This window comes from Carassius carassius, chromosome 16, assembly GCF_963082965.1.
Source record: "Carassius carassius chromosome 16, fCarCar2.1, whole genome shotgun sequence".
NCBI classification, from domain to species: Eukaryota; Metazoa; Chordata; class Actinopteri; order Cypriniformes; family Cyprinidae; genus Carassius; species Carassius carassius.
Window position 1 is genome coordinate 5,675,299 of NC_081770.1, and position 16,093 is coordinate 5,691,391.

Below are 16,093 nucleotides of genomic sequence, written 5' to 3' on the forward strand. Positions count from 1 at the left end.
ATAAAATTAAAAATAAAACCGTGAGGCTGACTCAAACGAATCAAATTATCTTTAGAACCAGTTCATTTCCACTAACCGTCCAAACGAACCGATTCGCCAAAACCAATCAGGCACTTGACGGCAACACTACATCCGGGTAACAGCTGAGGTCCTGACAGCGCGGAAAAACGCATTAGCTAAACAATCTGAGCATCATGTCTGGAAGAGACGGTAAAAATTAAAACACAAACGCTAAACATGACCGTTTAATCGTGTAGAAACTTGTATGAGTTACAAACAAGAAGTTCCGATGGTTTTCTCGGCTCTTTATAGATTGTAAACGTGTAGATTTTCTAATCTTTATATTCACGATGCTATCAGGATTAACGTTAGCCGCGTTAAGACTCCACATTTTAATCAATGAGTTTGCTCGGTGTTTGGTTTCTCTTTTTATTGTTATAATGAAAATCTATTTTAAATCCATTATTAACTGTATTTTTTTTGTCAAATGTATAATTTTTATTAATCTATTGATGTTATAATGGTACTCAAATACGTATTTTTGCAGGAGGTAAAAAGAAACCCCTCAAGGCTCCCAAGAAGCAGTCGAAGGAGATGGACGATGTAAGTTCAGCTTTCTGGTGTTTCTACTAGGGCTGTGAATCTTTGCGTAGCTAGCGATTTGATTCGATTCAAGAAAGATTTTTGCTAATTTAGAACGATTCACGATTAAATTAGATTCGATTATAACGATTCGATTCTGCATTCTTTAAGTGTATTGACAGGATTATTTAAATGTTTCCCTTTAATCTTTTAAATGTTTAGTCAGGGGGCAAACTACACCAGCCTTTATGGTTATAGGTTAGGGGGGAAGAAATTGTCTATTGTTAGATGCTAGTGTAATGATGCTATAGCATAACATGGCATACGTAAAAATGTATGTCAGTTATGCCAAGATTTAAAAAAATAGCTTTAAAAGTATTATATATAAGCTAACATTTAATAATAAATTATATTTCAAAATCACAGCATCATTCATAAATTTTATTTATTTTTCTTCATGTTTCATCAGTTTATTCTGCTTTTATTCAGTTTAGCTGCAGATAAAGCCTGGCACGTCTATGAGAGAGAGAGATCACTTCTCGTTCAGTGTGAAAACTTCATCTCATTTTCACAGAATAAAATGCTATAGAAGCGATTTAACTTTTCCTCTCCATCAGCAAATGATGATTCTGAAAGAAAACACTCCAGATTCGTCAGGGTTTGTAATCGATGCACCGACAAAACGAGTGAATCGTTACACCCCTAGTTTCTACGTAAACACTGAGATCACGGTTTGTGGACCGATGAGCTGCTGAGAGTGAAGCAATGACTAGGGGACATTTGAAATGTTTTGCACTGTTTCTTCACCGGTTTAATCGTCCCTACAGGAGGACATGGCTTTCAAACAGAAACAGAAAGAGGAGCAGAAAGCAATGGAACAGTTGAAAGCCAAGGCTTCTGGGAAAGGACCTTTGAGTAAGAGACACATAAAGCCTCCAGAAATCTTTCTGTATGGTTTTGAGTTTTTCTCTTGTCGACAATCAATTTTTGTTTTGTTTTCTTTCCATAGCTGGAGGAGGAATCAAGAAGTCTGGGAAGAAATGATTGTGTTTCTGTGTATATCTACTTGCCGTTTAAACCACAGACTCATGATTTGGGTCCAAAGTGGCGACTAAAATGAATTATTTTTGTTTATATTTCTCTTGTAAAGGAATAAAGTTTGTAATGACTGTGCATTTCATTTTCAGTTGTTTAATGTCTACAATATCCATGTACAATATCCAAACATTTTAAGTAAACTTCAGTCTCATGTAAACAATCACAGAAGTGTTTCTACAAGCTTCTGATCTCTGCAGCCACACTTTTCTTGTCCACAAATGCTCCATCTCACAATATCATCTTTGTTCAGACTAAAAAAAATCGGATGTTTTTGTTCTGTAGTATTAGACATTGAGCTGCTGTTAATGTCATATTGTTAACTTTAAGCTTAAAGTTTTTTCTTCAGTTCCACTTGTACTGGATAGTGGTCTCTAATTCTCAGTTTGTGCAGTGTAATTATTTACTGATCATCGATATGTTCATTGTTGTTGCTGACTGTGCAATGTCCACGCAATCCTTCGTCGTTGATCAACCGATGGAAGTTTCTCTCGCATATTCTGATGTTTATCTTGTCTTTCTTAGACACGTGTGCCATCTACATTATAAAGAACCCCAAAGTCATAATGTTCTGTATGGATCAGTATATTAAAGTCAGTGTGATAACTATAGCAATAGACGGGACAATGTTTGTGAAAATGTGCGTTAAGACAAGAGCACCCTCACTTATTTCAAAAGAACCCGCAGTGATTATTTCTGGAACCTGGTTTAATTGCATAACTATTTACAAAAACAACAAAATACAAAGTGTGAGTGTAGAGATTTGTTATACATCATGCTATAGAAACCGCCTATAAGTAAGTATAAAGAGAAGAAAGCACATATTAGGAACTGCCATGAGCAGATACAGTTAGAAATTTACTAAAAAAAAGCCTATAGCAAGACATCTGGTGGGTTGGCTGCACGTCCTGATTTTGCTGAGTTGGATGTGTTTGTAGGTTAATATTTTTTGTTTGATACTGGAACAACATTTTACTCCAAAAACGTAGTCTTGTCCATATCCCTACACCTAAACCTAACCTTAACCATGAGTGATCCTTAAAATCAGAGGAAATGATAGATGAATGACACTGATGTACAAGCACCAAACAGTGATTGTAAGCATAAACTTCACAAAATCTATAAACTTGTTCTTCAAATCTGATTGATTAATCACAATGTTGTACCAGGGTCAACAAAGATGTTGTCCCAGGAACATGTCTTACTTGGTAAAATTAGGTTCTGTGGGTTGGCCAGCCAAATTTCAAGGGGGGCCAGAGCCACTTTTTTTTTTTTTTCTTACATGTAAGGAGATGGAATGAAGAAGTCTGGAAAGAGATGTATATTTTCTTGCCGTTCAAACCATCTTATGATTTGGGTCCACAGGATTATTGTAAACAATAATTAAAACACTTGTAAAGAAAGTTTGCAATGACTGAGTCCGATTTCAGATGTTTTATGTCTTTGAGTGTGAAACAATCATGTAACATTCTAAACAACTAAAATATCCAAGCATTTCAACATGTAAGCATGACCAGAAGTGTTCATAATAGCTTATCTGTCTTTATATACAGATCTCCAGAGTCATAGTTTTCATGTCCATATGATGTCAAGTTAAGCATTTCCATTTAACCTAAACAGAAAAAATAGTATGTTATTGTTTCTCTCCGTCATCTGTTTTCAATCACTGTGCTGCTGTTCATGTGTCTTATGTTTAAGCTGCTTACGTTTTCTCTTCAGTTCCACCTCCACTGGATAGTGGTCACTCACTTTCAGCGCCTGTTAAGACATTAAGATGTGTTTTTTTAAATACTAAACTCATTTGTAAACTCATTTCATACTGTAAACTAAATGTACAGTAACAACCCATGTCTTTATGGTAAGTGTAATTAAATATCAGTTCAAATGTAAAATGATTCTCATTTACCTCCTCATCCGTCAGTTTGTAGGCCTTCTGGAAGTTGAATGGTTTTGCAGAGTTTGGAACAACAGCATCATACATATCGTCTCCATACACCACAATCCTGTGCATAAACACGTCATATTAATGAGAATGATGTCAAATCATATTTGATTATTCTTTTTGTCATAGAGTTATTAATAACCGGTCATAAGTGTTGTCATTTTTGGTGCTGGTTGTGGTGTCCTCGTCATCTGAGATCAGCCAATGAAAGTTCTCATCTGTCCTGATGCGGATTGTTTTCATTTTTTTATTAGACACGTAACTGCCGTCTGCATTGAAGTCCCCCAAAATCATGATGTTCTGTATGGATATGCACATGTTTTTGTTTTTAAACCATTTTTTTTATTACAAAATATATGCTGATTATAAATGCAATAACGCATGGTCCCTCATTATACATAATGAAAGTTTTTTTTTAAATGAACTCATCCTCATGTATTTCAAATAACAATTCCTGTCTCAACTAATGGATGATTGTCATAAAAGTCTTGTAGTTGTGCGTAATGTTTTACATCGGTCTTCCATTTCCTCTTGACTTCCTGAAACACGTCGTAAAGTTCGTCCAGCTCCTTCACTGAATCGTCAGGCTTGGTGTGGATGGGCATCAGCACCAAATCTTCCAACACTTGAGACATGAACAAGATTATTGATTACAATAACTGATCTCCACACACAGCGTTTACCACAGCCCAACCCAGAGATTAAATGATAAATTAGCCAGTGACATTTATGTGTAATTTGGTTTTAGCTGTCAATTGCATGAACTGGGGATTAAGTTATCACAAGGAACCAAAGACAAAAATATTTCCTTATAGCCTAAGCTCATAGTCACGGCCAGTAAAATTACACTGTGCATTAATATCACGAGACTGTTGCACCCATGTAATATGCTGCATTCACCTGTATTATGACATTTGAATCGCAGAATATACGGTTCTCTGGAGAAAGCATCTTCATCTCCAGGCTGATTGTCTTCATATTGGTAAGACCCAACCAAATCCACCAAGTCATCCCTTCATATTGAAAACAGACATTGTAGTTTAGTACAATAAATAAAACTGATAGTCTTTAAATATTTATATTTTAATTTCCACCCTAAGGTCCACTTTTTCAAATTTGTGTGCTAATACAATCTTAAAGTAATAAGTCCCAAGAAACCATGGTTTAAAGTGAATTTATAACAGCTAAGAGGTGTTGTAAGGCTAAAACCCACCTGTTATAAATTCACTGTAAACCACGGCTTCACTGGGGTTATTGCTTTTATAAAACGTATAAATTGCTTTATCCATAAACGTAGTAAGGTTTCACAGAATAAAACAGAGCAAATAATGTGTAATGATATTAATAAAAACAGTATTCTTCCACAAAAGAATGTGTTCCTCAGAAACATTCGTGGTTCCAACAGTGTGGGTGCCGAGCAACACACAGAAGTAAACAAACGTGTGTGTTTGTAGTGTAATTTACAACAGCTTGGAACACGGCTCAACCAATCAGAATCAAGGACCGGAACTCTTCGTTTTATACATTTGTTTTTATGACCTTTTATCACCCTCTGTCTGATCTTTAGAACTAAACGGCCTGTTTTATTTTTATATAGTTGTTGTGTCTAGACGATGAAAACGACACACAGAGAGGATGTCAAAGTGAATGGGCAGGGCAAGTTTTTAAATTCAGAATTAGCGCCACCGACAAGTAAATATCATTAGGTATTGTTCTCTATAGGTTCCCTTAGAAACATCCCAACAACATTCTAGGAAGGTTAATCTCCAAATAGGGAACGTTCTCCATAGGTTCTCTTTAAGTTCGTTTCTGGTTACAAAAATTATCTACAGGGAACATTCTTATTTGGTCTCCCAAAAATAACCAAACAGGAACCAGATGGAAACATTAATGGTATGTTCTATGTTTGCTGAACCCTTTATAAAATTAAATATGGCTTCCATTCCAATTAAAAGTTGAATGCATGTTCAAAATTAGGCAGTTACCTGTAGAGGAACATGAACTGTTCTTTGTAATTGTCTCTTCCCAGGCGTGTGCTTATCTCCAGTGTGTAACGGTGTGTCTTGTTGAACCTGTGGATGAGCAGTCAGCCGTGGTTACTACTTTTATCTAATAACAGGGATTTTCAACTAAAAAACCTGTTTGACTCACTTATTCAGCTCTTTGAGAAAATTATCCACTGCATCTCCACTAGCATCCACCACCTCGAGAATAAGAATGATGTCATAGCGTGACACAATCTGAAGAAAGGGAGCAACATAAAAACAAACCATTTAGCCTCATTGTCAACGTACCGTGAGGGATTACCAGACGTCAAGGTAAATCTCATGAAACACACTCATTAAAGATGTCGAATGTGATGTTTTCGTGTGTATTTCTCATGACTCTGGACTTTAGGTGTGGCCAGGCCTTACCTTGATCAGTGTTTTCAGCACAAACGGATCGGAGAGTTTTGATTTCCCAAATCTCTGGATGTTAAAAGAGGCGACCTTCATGATGCCTATTCTTCATGAAATGAAAGAAACCAAATTAGAAGTTGAATAATGACACTTTCTGTAGAATAGAAATGCAAACTAACTACATTGAATGACAAACAGTAGAGCTCATTTCAGGCCATGGCTATTGCATTTATGACGTTTATACATTGATGAATGACTTTTTCATGCAATATAAAGTGAAACACACTCTTTCTTCTTTTTTTTTTTTAGAAAGCTGTTGCTATCACCAGAATCTTTTTTAAGCCATTACAAGTGGAAGAAACTGTTTCAGTTTTTACTACTGGTTTGAGATCAGCAGACACGATAATCTCTTCTTGAAATGGTCAAACAACAACTTAATTAAAATGTTTCTTGTTGTATAATTGCAAAAAGTGTAATTTTCTTTAGCAGACAAGGAAATCGACTACTAAACTACTTTTGGTGTCGGGCCAATAATTGGTGCAGGGGGTCTTTATGCCCAGGGGGTTTCTCTGAATGCGGCAGAAATTAGTTCCAGAGCTCAGACATTGCTAAGTGCACATCAAAGCAGCAAAATCGCCCATACATTCAAGACACATATGGACGACATCTGTTGTGAACATGACACCACCACCTGAAACCTAATTTGTAACACTGGACCACAAAACCAGTCTTAAGTGTACATTTTTGAAAAATGAATAATTAAGCTTTCCGTTGATGTATTGTTTGTTAGGATTGGACAATATTTGACCGAGACACAACTATTTGAAAATCTGAAATCTGAAGGTGCAAAAATACTAAGAAAATTGTCTTTAAATTGTCCAAATGAATTCTTAGCGATGCACTTTACTAATCAGTAATTAAGTTTTGATATATTTAAGGTATAAAATGTTCAAAATATCTTCATAAAACATGATCTTTACTTAATATCTTAATGATTCTTGGCATGAAAGAAAAATCTATAATTTTGACCAATACAATGTTTTTGTTTTTGTTTTTTTGCTACAAATATACCCCAGCAACTTGCAACATGATCTATATGTGAGAATGGCTGAAGTTTAAATCCAAAGTCATGAACTTACAAAGTGTTTTCACATTCCATCCATTCAACACCAAACATGCAGAGACAAGTTTAGGGGCTTCATTTACATGATTTACAGTATGTGTGCGTGAGTGTGTGCGCGCACGCGCTTTTTTGTTGTTTTTTCCGTTTTTTTATAGTTTTCCATGTAAACTGGTAGGAATATAAAAAACACTAGAACCTTCTCATCAGACACTGTCTGGACACTTATAAAGCTATTTAAAAAATACAAATTTAAAGAGTCAAAGAACAAAAATTAACTTACCACAAATATTTATTTTGAATTTAAATATATTTAGACTGCTGAGATGATCACCTGCTGAGATTACATTGGATCCTTGAAACTATTTATTGAATTTTTAGAAAAATGGTACAAATTAAGACTGAAATACTACAAGAACTAAATGTAACTTACCCAAGCAGTGGTCCAAAGATACACTGAAGAAAACACAGACTGTAGAGATTCCTCAATTCAGCTGCATTACTTATACTAGACACCTGTAACCTGATTGGCTAGACGCAGGAACCTGTCGAGTGATTTGGTCCAGCCCCAACTTGGACATCCCTCCAAACAGCAAGAGTTCCTCCCTCTGGGCAAACATTGACTCGGAAGTGGATTGCTGGAGCGTACAGGTGAGTTCAGACAATACAACCATCCTCATTACAGCCACAATGCATTTAAAGTTGCACTGAAAGGTGGAGAAATAATGGCCTGGATGGACAGAATGAGACATTTCAGTTGTATGAGCGCCAAATAAACCTGTAAAATTAGAAAAAAGAGAAAGAGCAACAGTCAGGAGTAACAGGAAGTTGCTGCCTTAAGTATGCAGTGTGCTTATTTTTTTTTTTAAATACATAGAAACTAAATTACAATTGCATTTGAAGGTAGAAGATAAAGGAGACATTGTCCTGGACATTAGTTAAAGTGGCTATTGGTTCAATTATAACACAAGGTTAAATATTTCTCTACATAGATGTTATATTAGGTCCTTTCTGTGGTCCTAACGCTCGTTGAGAAGGATTTCATGTTCAGACAATCCAGCTGTGTTGTTGCTTTTTCCGCTTGAAATGCAGTGAAATATGAATACAGTTATGCCCAGTGAGCCAAAAACAACATCACAGCTACAACAGGTTCAGAGGATTCGAGGAATTTAAACAACAACAAAACATCATGTCAGAAAAATAGCGGGAAATGTACATTCAGGTTTCGATAGATAGATAGATAGATAGATAGATAGATAGATAGATAGATAGATAGATAGATAGATAGATAGATAGATAGATAGATGTATAACACAATTATGTATAGCACATGACTGAAATTATTTAAATAGATTGCTGCCGAATTTTGCCTTCTGGGGAATCAAAGTCCAATTCAGGTTTATATGTTTACCTTTTTGCAGATCTTCTCTCTGTACATTTGTTAAATCCAGTAGATTGCCATCAAAATATTGGATTCTAGGAATAACATTTCAAATTTTCAAATCTTTATTGTCATATGCACAGGAAAATGTCGTCACACAGTGCAATGAAATTCTTATTCTGCACCTCCTCCTAGCAACATTAAACATCAATTATCAATTAAATTAAAATTAAATCAAACACCCTAAATAGCAAGTGACACCAAAAAAGACAACATCATATATGCCATGTAAACATGCAGAATCAGTGCAAAGTATGCAGAGGTAAGTTGACAGTAATTGTTCGCTTTTATGTCCCTGTATATATGTGCGCACGCGTGTGTGTGTGTGTGTGTGTGTGTGTGTGTGTGTGTGGTAAGGACATGATGGATCATTCATTGCACCTCCCAGGATTAAAGGGCAATCTGCAGTGTTGGGGGGAGGGGCAGAGGGTAAGAAACATTCACAAGCCTGATGGCCTGTGGGTAAAAACTGTCTTTTAGTCTTGTCGTCCTCGCTTTCACACTTCTGTAGCGTCTTCCAGATGGTAGAAGTGTGAATAGGTTATGCTGTGGGTGACTACTGTCCTTAATGATGTTAACTGCCCTCCTGTTGACCCTGATCTGGTAGATCTTCTCCAGCGTTGTTAAAGTTGTTCCAGTGATGGTTTTGGCTGCTCTCACCACCTGTTGCAGAGCCTTACGGTCCCATGCTGTACAACTGCCGAACCAGACTGTGATAGAGCTTGTGAGGATGCTCTCTATTGTACATCTGTAGAAGCTGTTGAGGATTTTGCCTGGCATGCCAAATTTCCTGAGCCTTCTCAGGAAATACAGCCGCTGTCGTGATTTCCTCACCAGATGTGTGATGTTAAGAGTCCAGGAGAGATCCTCAGATATGTGAACACCGAGAAATTTAAATGCGCTCACTTTCTCCACTACAGTCCCTCCGATATGCAGTGATGGATGCTGCTTCCTCTTCCTCCGTGGATCAACGATCATCTCTTTTGTTTTACTAACATTTAAGGTGAGATTATTATCCTCACACCACTTCACAAGGCCAGCCACCTCCCTTCTGTATGCTGACTCATCACCCCCAGATATCAGTCCAATGACTGTGGTGTCGTCAGCAAATTTGATAATACTGGTGTTAGTCTGTGAGGTCACACAGTCATGGGTATATAGCGTATAAAGCATGGGACTCAAGACACAACCCTGTGGAGTTCCTGTGTTTACAGTTATAATCCTGGATGTGTGGTTGCCCAATTTAACAGACTGTGGTCTGTTTGTTAGAAAACTCAGAACCCAGTTACATAGGATTGGTGGCACACCGAGGATGGAGAGCTTTTCGATGAGCTTGGATGGTATCACTGTATTAAACGCTGAACTGAAATCAATGAACAGCAGTCGAACAAAGCTGTCCCTGCTCTCTAGGTGTGTGAGGGCTGTGTGTATTGTCGCATTGACGGCGTCCTCTATAGACCTGTTCGGTCTGTAAGCAAACTGGTAGGGGTCCAGCGTGTCTGGAACAATGGTCTAGATATAGCTCATGACAATTCTCTCAAAACATTTCATGACTATCGGAGTCAATGCAATGGGCCGATAGTCATTAAGACAGGTTACTTTACCCTTTTTTGGCACCGGTATGATAGTGGTTGTCTTAAGGCAGGTGGGGATTGAGGTTTGTGAAAGCGAGAGGTTGAATATGTCCGCAAAGACATCTGCTAGCATCCATGCACAGGTTTTAAGTGCTCGTCCGGGGATGTTGTCCGGGCCAGCTGCCTTTCGGGGGTTTATTTTTCTCAGAGTCTTTATCACATCTGCAGATGTGACTGTAAATGGTGGGTTCAGAGTACTTCCTCTGACCAACTCTCTCTCCAGTGGTTCTGTGTTTAGGGCCTCAAAGCGGGCATAGAATTCATTAAACTTGTCTGATGTAAAGTGACTGTCCGTGATCTTTACCCCACTTCTGCCTTTGTAGCCAGTGATGCTTTCCAATCCCTGCCACATGTGTTGGGTATCCGCAGTGGTGTAGTGACCCTCTAATTTCAATCTATATTGTCGTTTGGCATCCTTTATGGCTCTTCGTAGGTCATACCTCGCTTTCTTATAGTCACTGGCATTACCTGAGACAAATGCCTTGGAGCGTGCATGCAGCATGGATCGTACCTCACAGTTTATCCATGGTTTCTGGTTGGGATATTTCTGTATTTGTTTACGTGGCACAATGTTATCAATGCAGATGCTAATATAGCTAGTAACCACTGAAGTGTATTCGTCCAAATCGATAGTACAGTCATTGGACCTAGCAGCTGTCTTGAACACATCCCATTCGGTACATTCAAAGCAGTCTTGAAGCACCTGATCAGATTCCTCAGTCCACATTTGTACTGTTTTCCTTATAATGGGGGCTTGCTTGAGAAGCTGTCTGTATGCTGGGTAAAGAAACACTGAGATGTGATCGGACTGTCCGAAGTGGGGGCGGGGTGCAGCTTTGTATGCCCCCTTCACGTTACTGTACACCTGGTCGAGTGTGTTTTTCTCTCTCGTGGGGAGATCAACGTGCTGGTGGTAGGCTGGCATCACAGTCCGTAAATTACAGTGGTTAAAATCGCCCGCAACGATAAACACTGCGTCAGGGTGTGTGTTTTCTTGTGTGTTAATAATGTCATACAGAGTCCCAAGCGCTAGTGCAGGATTCGCGTGCGGAGGGATGTAAACACCCAGGAGAAATACAGCGGTGAACTCCCTTGGTAGATAGAAGGGTCTGCATTTTAACAATAATAGCTCTGCATCACTCGAGCAGTGTTTGCTAACAATCTGCACGTCTGAGCACCATTGGTTATTGACATAAACGCATATTCCCCCACCTTTGTGTTTTCCTGATGCCGCTGTGCGATCCCCGCGGTGGATGGTGTGTGTTTGTAGCTGTACCGCGTCATCCGGTATATGTTCCGATAGCCAGGTTTCGGTGAGGATTAGTGCACAACAGTCTTTAATCTCTCTCTGTGATATAATCCTGGTTCTGAGCTCATCCATCTTGTTTTCGAGGGATCGGACATTCGCAAGCAGAAGGCTAGGCAGAGGTGGTCGGCTAGTTCTAGCCTTTAGCCTAGCATGTAGTCCACCTCTCTTCCCTCGTCGCCGCTTGAGTTGCTCCTTCCGTCGGCTGCGCTGTTCACCCAACTCCGGTGTTGGTAGGCCCCGCTGGTTTGAGCTCGGATTCAGCAGGTAGTCCAGATCCGACAAATTAAAAGTGGGCTCATGAGGTTGCTTCCCGATTTCCAATAAAGTTTCTCTGTCATATGTGATTATTGCCGTTGAAACTAGTACGTTTAAGTGTCGAAAAAAGACTGAACAAACGTAAATAAACATAAATAAACGACGACTGCAGGAGGAGTGCACAGAGACGTCTGCCACGATGGGCGCCATCATTTACATTTATTCATTTAGCTGACGCTTTTATCCAAAGCGACTTAAAATTGCTATATATGTCAGAGGTTGCACGCCTCTGGAGCAACTAGGGGTTGGTTGAGTGTCTTGCTCAGGGACACATTGGTGTCTCACAAGTGGATTCGAACCCGGGTCTCTCACATCAAAGACGTGTGTCTTATCCACCACTGTGCTAACACCACCCTTGGATTATGAATAATGTCTGGAAACGGTTTATTCAGGTTTTGATAGTGTAAGGGAGTTTACAGATACGACCCAAGAACCGGAGTCGGAGATGCAGTTAACTCTAGAAAAAAGTTTGCAGTTTTATCAGCAGAAGTCAGCTTTAATACTCTTTTAATTTGCTGTAAGAAATCAAATACATTGCTCGACAATAATAATTAGTAATCAATGTTTTTTCCTAATGGCAATTTTATAATTGTTTTATATAGGCTACTAAATTTACTTAGCTATTTTTTTTTATTTCTGCAAAGAATAAGGTAGAAAATATACTTTATAGCTTTTGTATTATAATAAATGATGTCAATTAGCACAGCATCATTCGTAAATTGTATTTATTTATTGTATTTTTTCTTCATGTTTCATCAGTTCATTCTGCTTTTATTCAGTTTAGCTGCAGATAAAGCCTGGCACGTCTATGAGAGAGAGATCACTTCTCATTCAGTGTGAAAACTTCTTTTTCTCATTTTCACAAAATTAAATGCTATAGTAGCGATTTAACGTTTCCTCTCCATCAGCGAATGATGATTCTGAGAGAAAACGCGCCAGATTCGTCAGGGTTTGTAATCGATGCATCGACAAAACGAGTGAATCGTTACTGTCACGGTTCATGAATTCACTCTCTCTCTTTCGTCTAGCGTGCTGTTGTGTGTATGTCTGTGGGCGTGGTCACTGATCAGCGATGATCAGCAGCGCCAGCTGGTTTGAGTTGTTTGTTCCCTATATAAGTTCAGTAACTTGTGTTTCATGTTGTCAGATCGTTGTTTCTCCCCGGTGTGCCCCCGTGCCTGTTCCTGTGTCCTTAGTTCCTGCCTAGTCTTCCTGTTTTCGTCGTTCGTTCCTGGATCGTCACTCAGCACTGGAAATACCAAGCACCGTCATGAGGATCACTTACTCACCGGGATTCAAGGGATTATCACTGGACCGAGCACCACCACCTGTTGTCCACCAAAGTCCCTGCGTCACCTTTCCTTCAGCCTTGTGTCCGCCCGCCAGTGTTTCCTGTGATCTTGTTCACATATCTGACTATTGTGCTGTTTGTCAATAAATACGCCTTGCGTTTACATCCTGTCTCTGTCATACGTTACAGAACGATCTGACCATTATGGATGTAGCAGGCGCTTCCACGTGGGACAAGTTTGCGGCTCGAAGTATCGCTAGAATGGACACCCAGGAGGAGAACATCTCACTCACATGGAGGGTGGTCCAAGCGCTTGTGACGCAGGTGTCCGAGCTCACCCAGCAGATACAACAGCTACGAGTCTCCACTGCGCCACCCACACCGCCGACTCCACCCCCTCTTCCAGAGCCGCAGCTGCGGCGAGAACCGAGACTGCCGACACCCGAAGGTTATTCAGGTGAACCAGAGTTTTGCAGAGCCTTTCTGACCCGATGTTCTATGCACTTTGCATTACAGCCTCAGACGTTCAACCAAGAGAAAGAGAATCAAGACCCATGCTGCGCCTCGTTCCAGGCACTGTCCGAGGAGATGAGGAGGGTTTTCGATCGGGCGGTGGCGGGTAGGGAGGCGGCCAGACTACTCGCCGATCTCCGCCAAGGTCACGGTTCGGTGTCGGATTATTCCATCCAGTTCCGCACCCTGGCTGCAGAGTGCCGATGGAACGAGGAGGCGCAGTGGGACAGATTCCTGCATGGGTTGGCTGACCGTATTCAGAGGGAAATTTACATGCTGGACCTTCCCACTAGTCTCAATGGACTTATCGAATCAGCACTTCGAGTAGATGCTCGGCTGAGCAGAATGGGCCGTTTCCAACAGGACCATCCAGCTCGCGGCATGGAGACCAGACGCTCAGAATTCCTGGACACGGTCAGTCCCTCTTACGATCCGGAACCCATGCAGGTGGGTAAAGCTCGGCTTTCCCGGGAGGAGAAGGATCGGCGGAGATCCCACGGACTGTGCCTTTACTGCGGGAGGGCGGGCCACTTCATCCACTCATGCCCGTTAAAAGACCAAGCCCGGTAGTAACTATGAGGCTACTATCGGGCGGGATCTCCACCGAGAAGACCTCATCCTCACCATCATCATCTACTCTCCTTCCGGTAAGACTAAGGTGGGCAACCAACACACATGACACCCAGGCCTTATTGGATTCAGGGGCAGAAGGTAATTTTATGGATTTAGAACTGGCTCACCATCTCCACATTTCTACCACCCCCCTCACATACAAGATCGTTGTCAATGCTCTCAATGGACAACAGCTTTCCAACATTACACATGCCACTGAACCCATCACTCTCATCACGTCTGGCAACCACACTGAGACAATAACATTCCTCCTCATAAACTCACCTCTGGCACCCATCGTACTTGGTCATCCTTGGTTCACACAACACAATCCCAGAGTCGATTGGGGGCACAATTCTATTTCTATGTGGAGTAATAAGTGTCATGAGTCATGTCTGGTGTCTTCGTGTTCATCTGTACCTGTGTCTGTTTTCCAGGAGGAGGTGGTGAATTTATCTAACGTGCCCCAAGAGTACCAGGACCTGAGAGAAGTGTTCAGTAAGTCTCGTGCTGCTTCTCTTCCTCCACATCGTCCCTATGACTGTGCCATAGACTTAGTACCAGGTGGGTCTCCGCCTAAGGGCAAGTTATATTCACTTTCTGTTCCACGGAGGGAGGCTATGGAGAAATATATTTCTGATTCTCTAGCATCCAAATTCATTAGACCTTCCTCATCTCCAGCGGGGGCGGGGTTCTTTTTTGTGGGGAAGAAGGATGGGTCACTGCGACCGTGCATTGATTATCGAGGGTTGAACAACATCACGGTAAAGAATAATTATCCTTTGCCGTTGATGTCTTCAGCTTTCGAACGATTGCAGGGAGCATCCATCTTCACAAAATTGGATTTACGTAACGCTTATCATTGGTTCGCATAAGGAAGGGAGATGAATGGAAGACCGCATTTAATACCCCCAGAGGGCACTTTGAATACTTGGTTACCCGCGGTCTTCCAAGCACTCGTCAATGACGTGCTGAGACATATGGTTGATCAATTCATATATGTTTACCTGGATGACATATTGATCTTTTCCTCTTCTCCCCAGGAACACGTTCAGCACGTCAGACGAGTGCTTCAGAGGTTGCTAGAGAATGGGCTTTTTGTCAAGGCGGAGAAATGTGTTTTTCATGCACAGTCCGTCAATTTTTTAGGGGGGGAGTGCGTATGGATCCTGACAAGATTAAGGCTGTGATAGATTGGCCAAGTCCAGATTCCCGTAAGGCCCTACAGAGGTTTCTGGGATTCGCCAATTTTTATCGACGTTTTATTCGTAACTTCAGCCAACTAGTCGCTCCTCTGACCGCCTTGACCTCCCCCAGAACGACGTTCAGGTGGTCCAATACAGCGGAGGCTGTATTTGCCAAACTTAAGAGCCGCTTCGTTTCTGCTCCCATCCTCGTTGCCCCTGATCCATCACGTCAGTTCGTGGTGGAGGTCGACGCGTCAGAGGTGGGGGTAGAGCAGTTCTTTCCCAACGTTCTGCCACAGACGATAAGGTTCACCCTTGCGCATTTTTTTCTCATCGTTTATCACCTGCCGAACGTAATTATGACATTGGTTACAGAGAGTTGTTGGCAGTCAAGTTAGCACTGGAGGAATGGCGGCACTGGTTAGAAGGGTCAGGGGTACCTTTTATCTTTGGACCGATCTGTAAAGGAAACAGGTCAATTTAGCTCAAAGGGAATCATTTAAGATTTTAAAGGGAATTTGAACAGAATCGCTGTTTCACGGCTGATCAATGAGACACCCTGCGATTCACTGAACGAGCCGTTTAACATCAAACCTGCGCTGGATATTAATATCCAAAGTATAGTGAAAACACTATCAATTAGCTCAGTAACA

General features: G+C 40.7%; 2 protein-coding genes across 4 annotated transcripts; one reads left to right on the forward strand and one right to left on the reverse strand.

Moving 5' to 3' along the window:
* Nucleotides 1–107: 107 nt before the first annotated feature.
* Nucleotides 108–1,755, forward strand: tma7 (translation machinery associated 7 homolog). The gene is made up of 4 exons (XM_059569069.1): nt 108–210; nt 548–603; nt 1,410–1,497; nt 1,592–1,755. Exons 1-4 carry the CDS (start codon nt 195–197, stop codon nt 1,624–1,626), a joined length of 195 nt encoding a protein of 64 aa, XP_059425052.1. The 5' UTR covers nt 108–194; the 3' UTR covers nt 1,627–1,755.
* A 1,341-nt stretch (nt 1,756–3,096) lies between these two features.
* Nucleotides 3,097–7,717, reverse strand: LOC132159523 (deoxyribonuclease gamma-like). Of its 3 annotated transcripts, XM_059569068.1 has the most exons (10): nt 7,572–7,714; nt 6,034–6,119; nt 5,771–5,859; nt 5,605–5,691; nt 4,520–4,632; nt 4,132–4,244; nt 3,762–3,919; nt 3,584–3,680; nt 3,384–3,435; nt 3,097–3,289 (listed from the first exon to the last, which is right to left on the reverse strand). In XM_059569068.1, exons 2-10 carry the CDS (start codon nt 6,112–6,114, stop codon nt 3,285–3,287), a joined length of 795 nt encoding a protein of 264 aa, XP_059425051.1. In that variant the 5' UTR covers nt 6,115–6,119; nt 7,572–7,714; the 3' UTR covers nt 3,097–3,284. The 3 variants fall into 3 exon arrangements, with proteins under 3 accessions (XP_059425051.1, XP_059425050.1, XP_059425049.1); XM_059569067.1 differs by lacking the exon at nt 3,097–3,289 and having other exon boundaries at nt 3,298–3,435; nt 6,034–6,124; nt 7,572–7,717; XM_059569066.1 differs by lacking the exon at nt 3,097–3,289 and having other exon boundaries at nt 3,298–3,435.
* Nucleotides 7,718–16,093: the final 8,376 nt, after the last annotated feature.

Bases quoted from the DNA above. Each gene is read 5' to 3' on its own strand.
- tma7 (XM_059569069.1), top strand. The intron at 604-1,409 runs GTAAGTTCAGCT...TCGTCCCTACAG, and splicing joins AGTCGAAGGAGATGGACGAT to GAGGACATGGCTTTCAAACA. The intron at 1,498-1,591 runs GTAAGAGACACA...TTCTTTCCATAG, and splicing joins TTCTGGGAAAGGACCTTTGA to CTGGAGGAGGAATCAAGAAG.
- LOC132159523 (XM_059569067.1), bottom strand. From the start codon at position 6,114: ATGAAGGTCGCCTCTTTTAACATCCAGAGATTTGGGAAATCAAAACTC. The intron at 5,692-5,770 runs GTGAGTCAAACA...GCTCATCCACAG, and splicing joins TTTCTCAAAGAGCTGAATAA to GTTCAACAAGACACACCGTT. The intron at 3,436-3,583 runs GTAAATGAGAAT...ATGTCTTAACAG, and splicing joins ACAAACTGACGGATGAGGAG to GCGCTGAAAGTGAGTGACCA.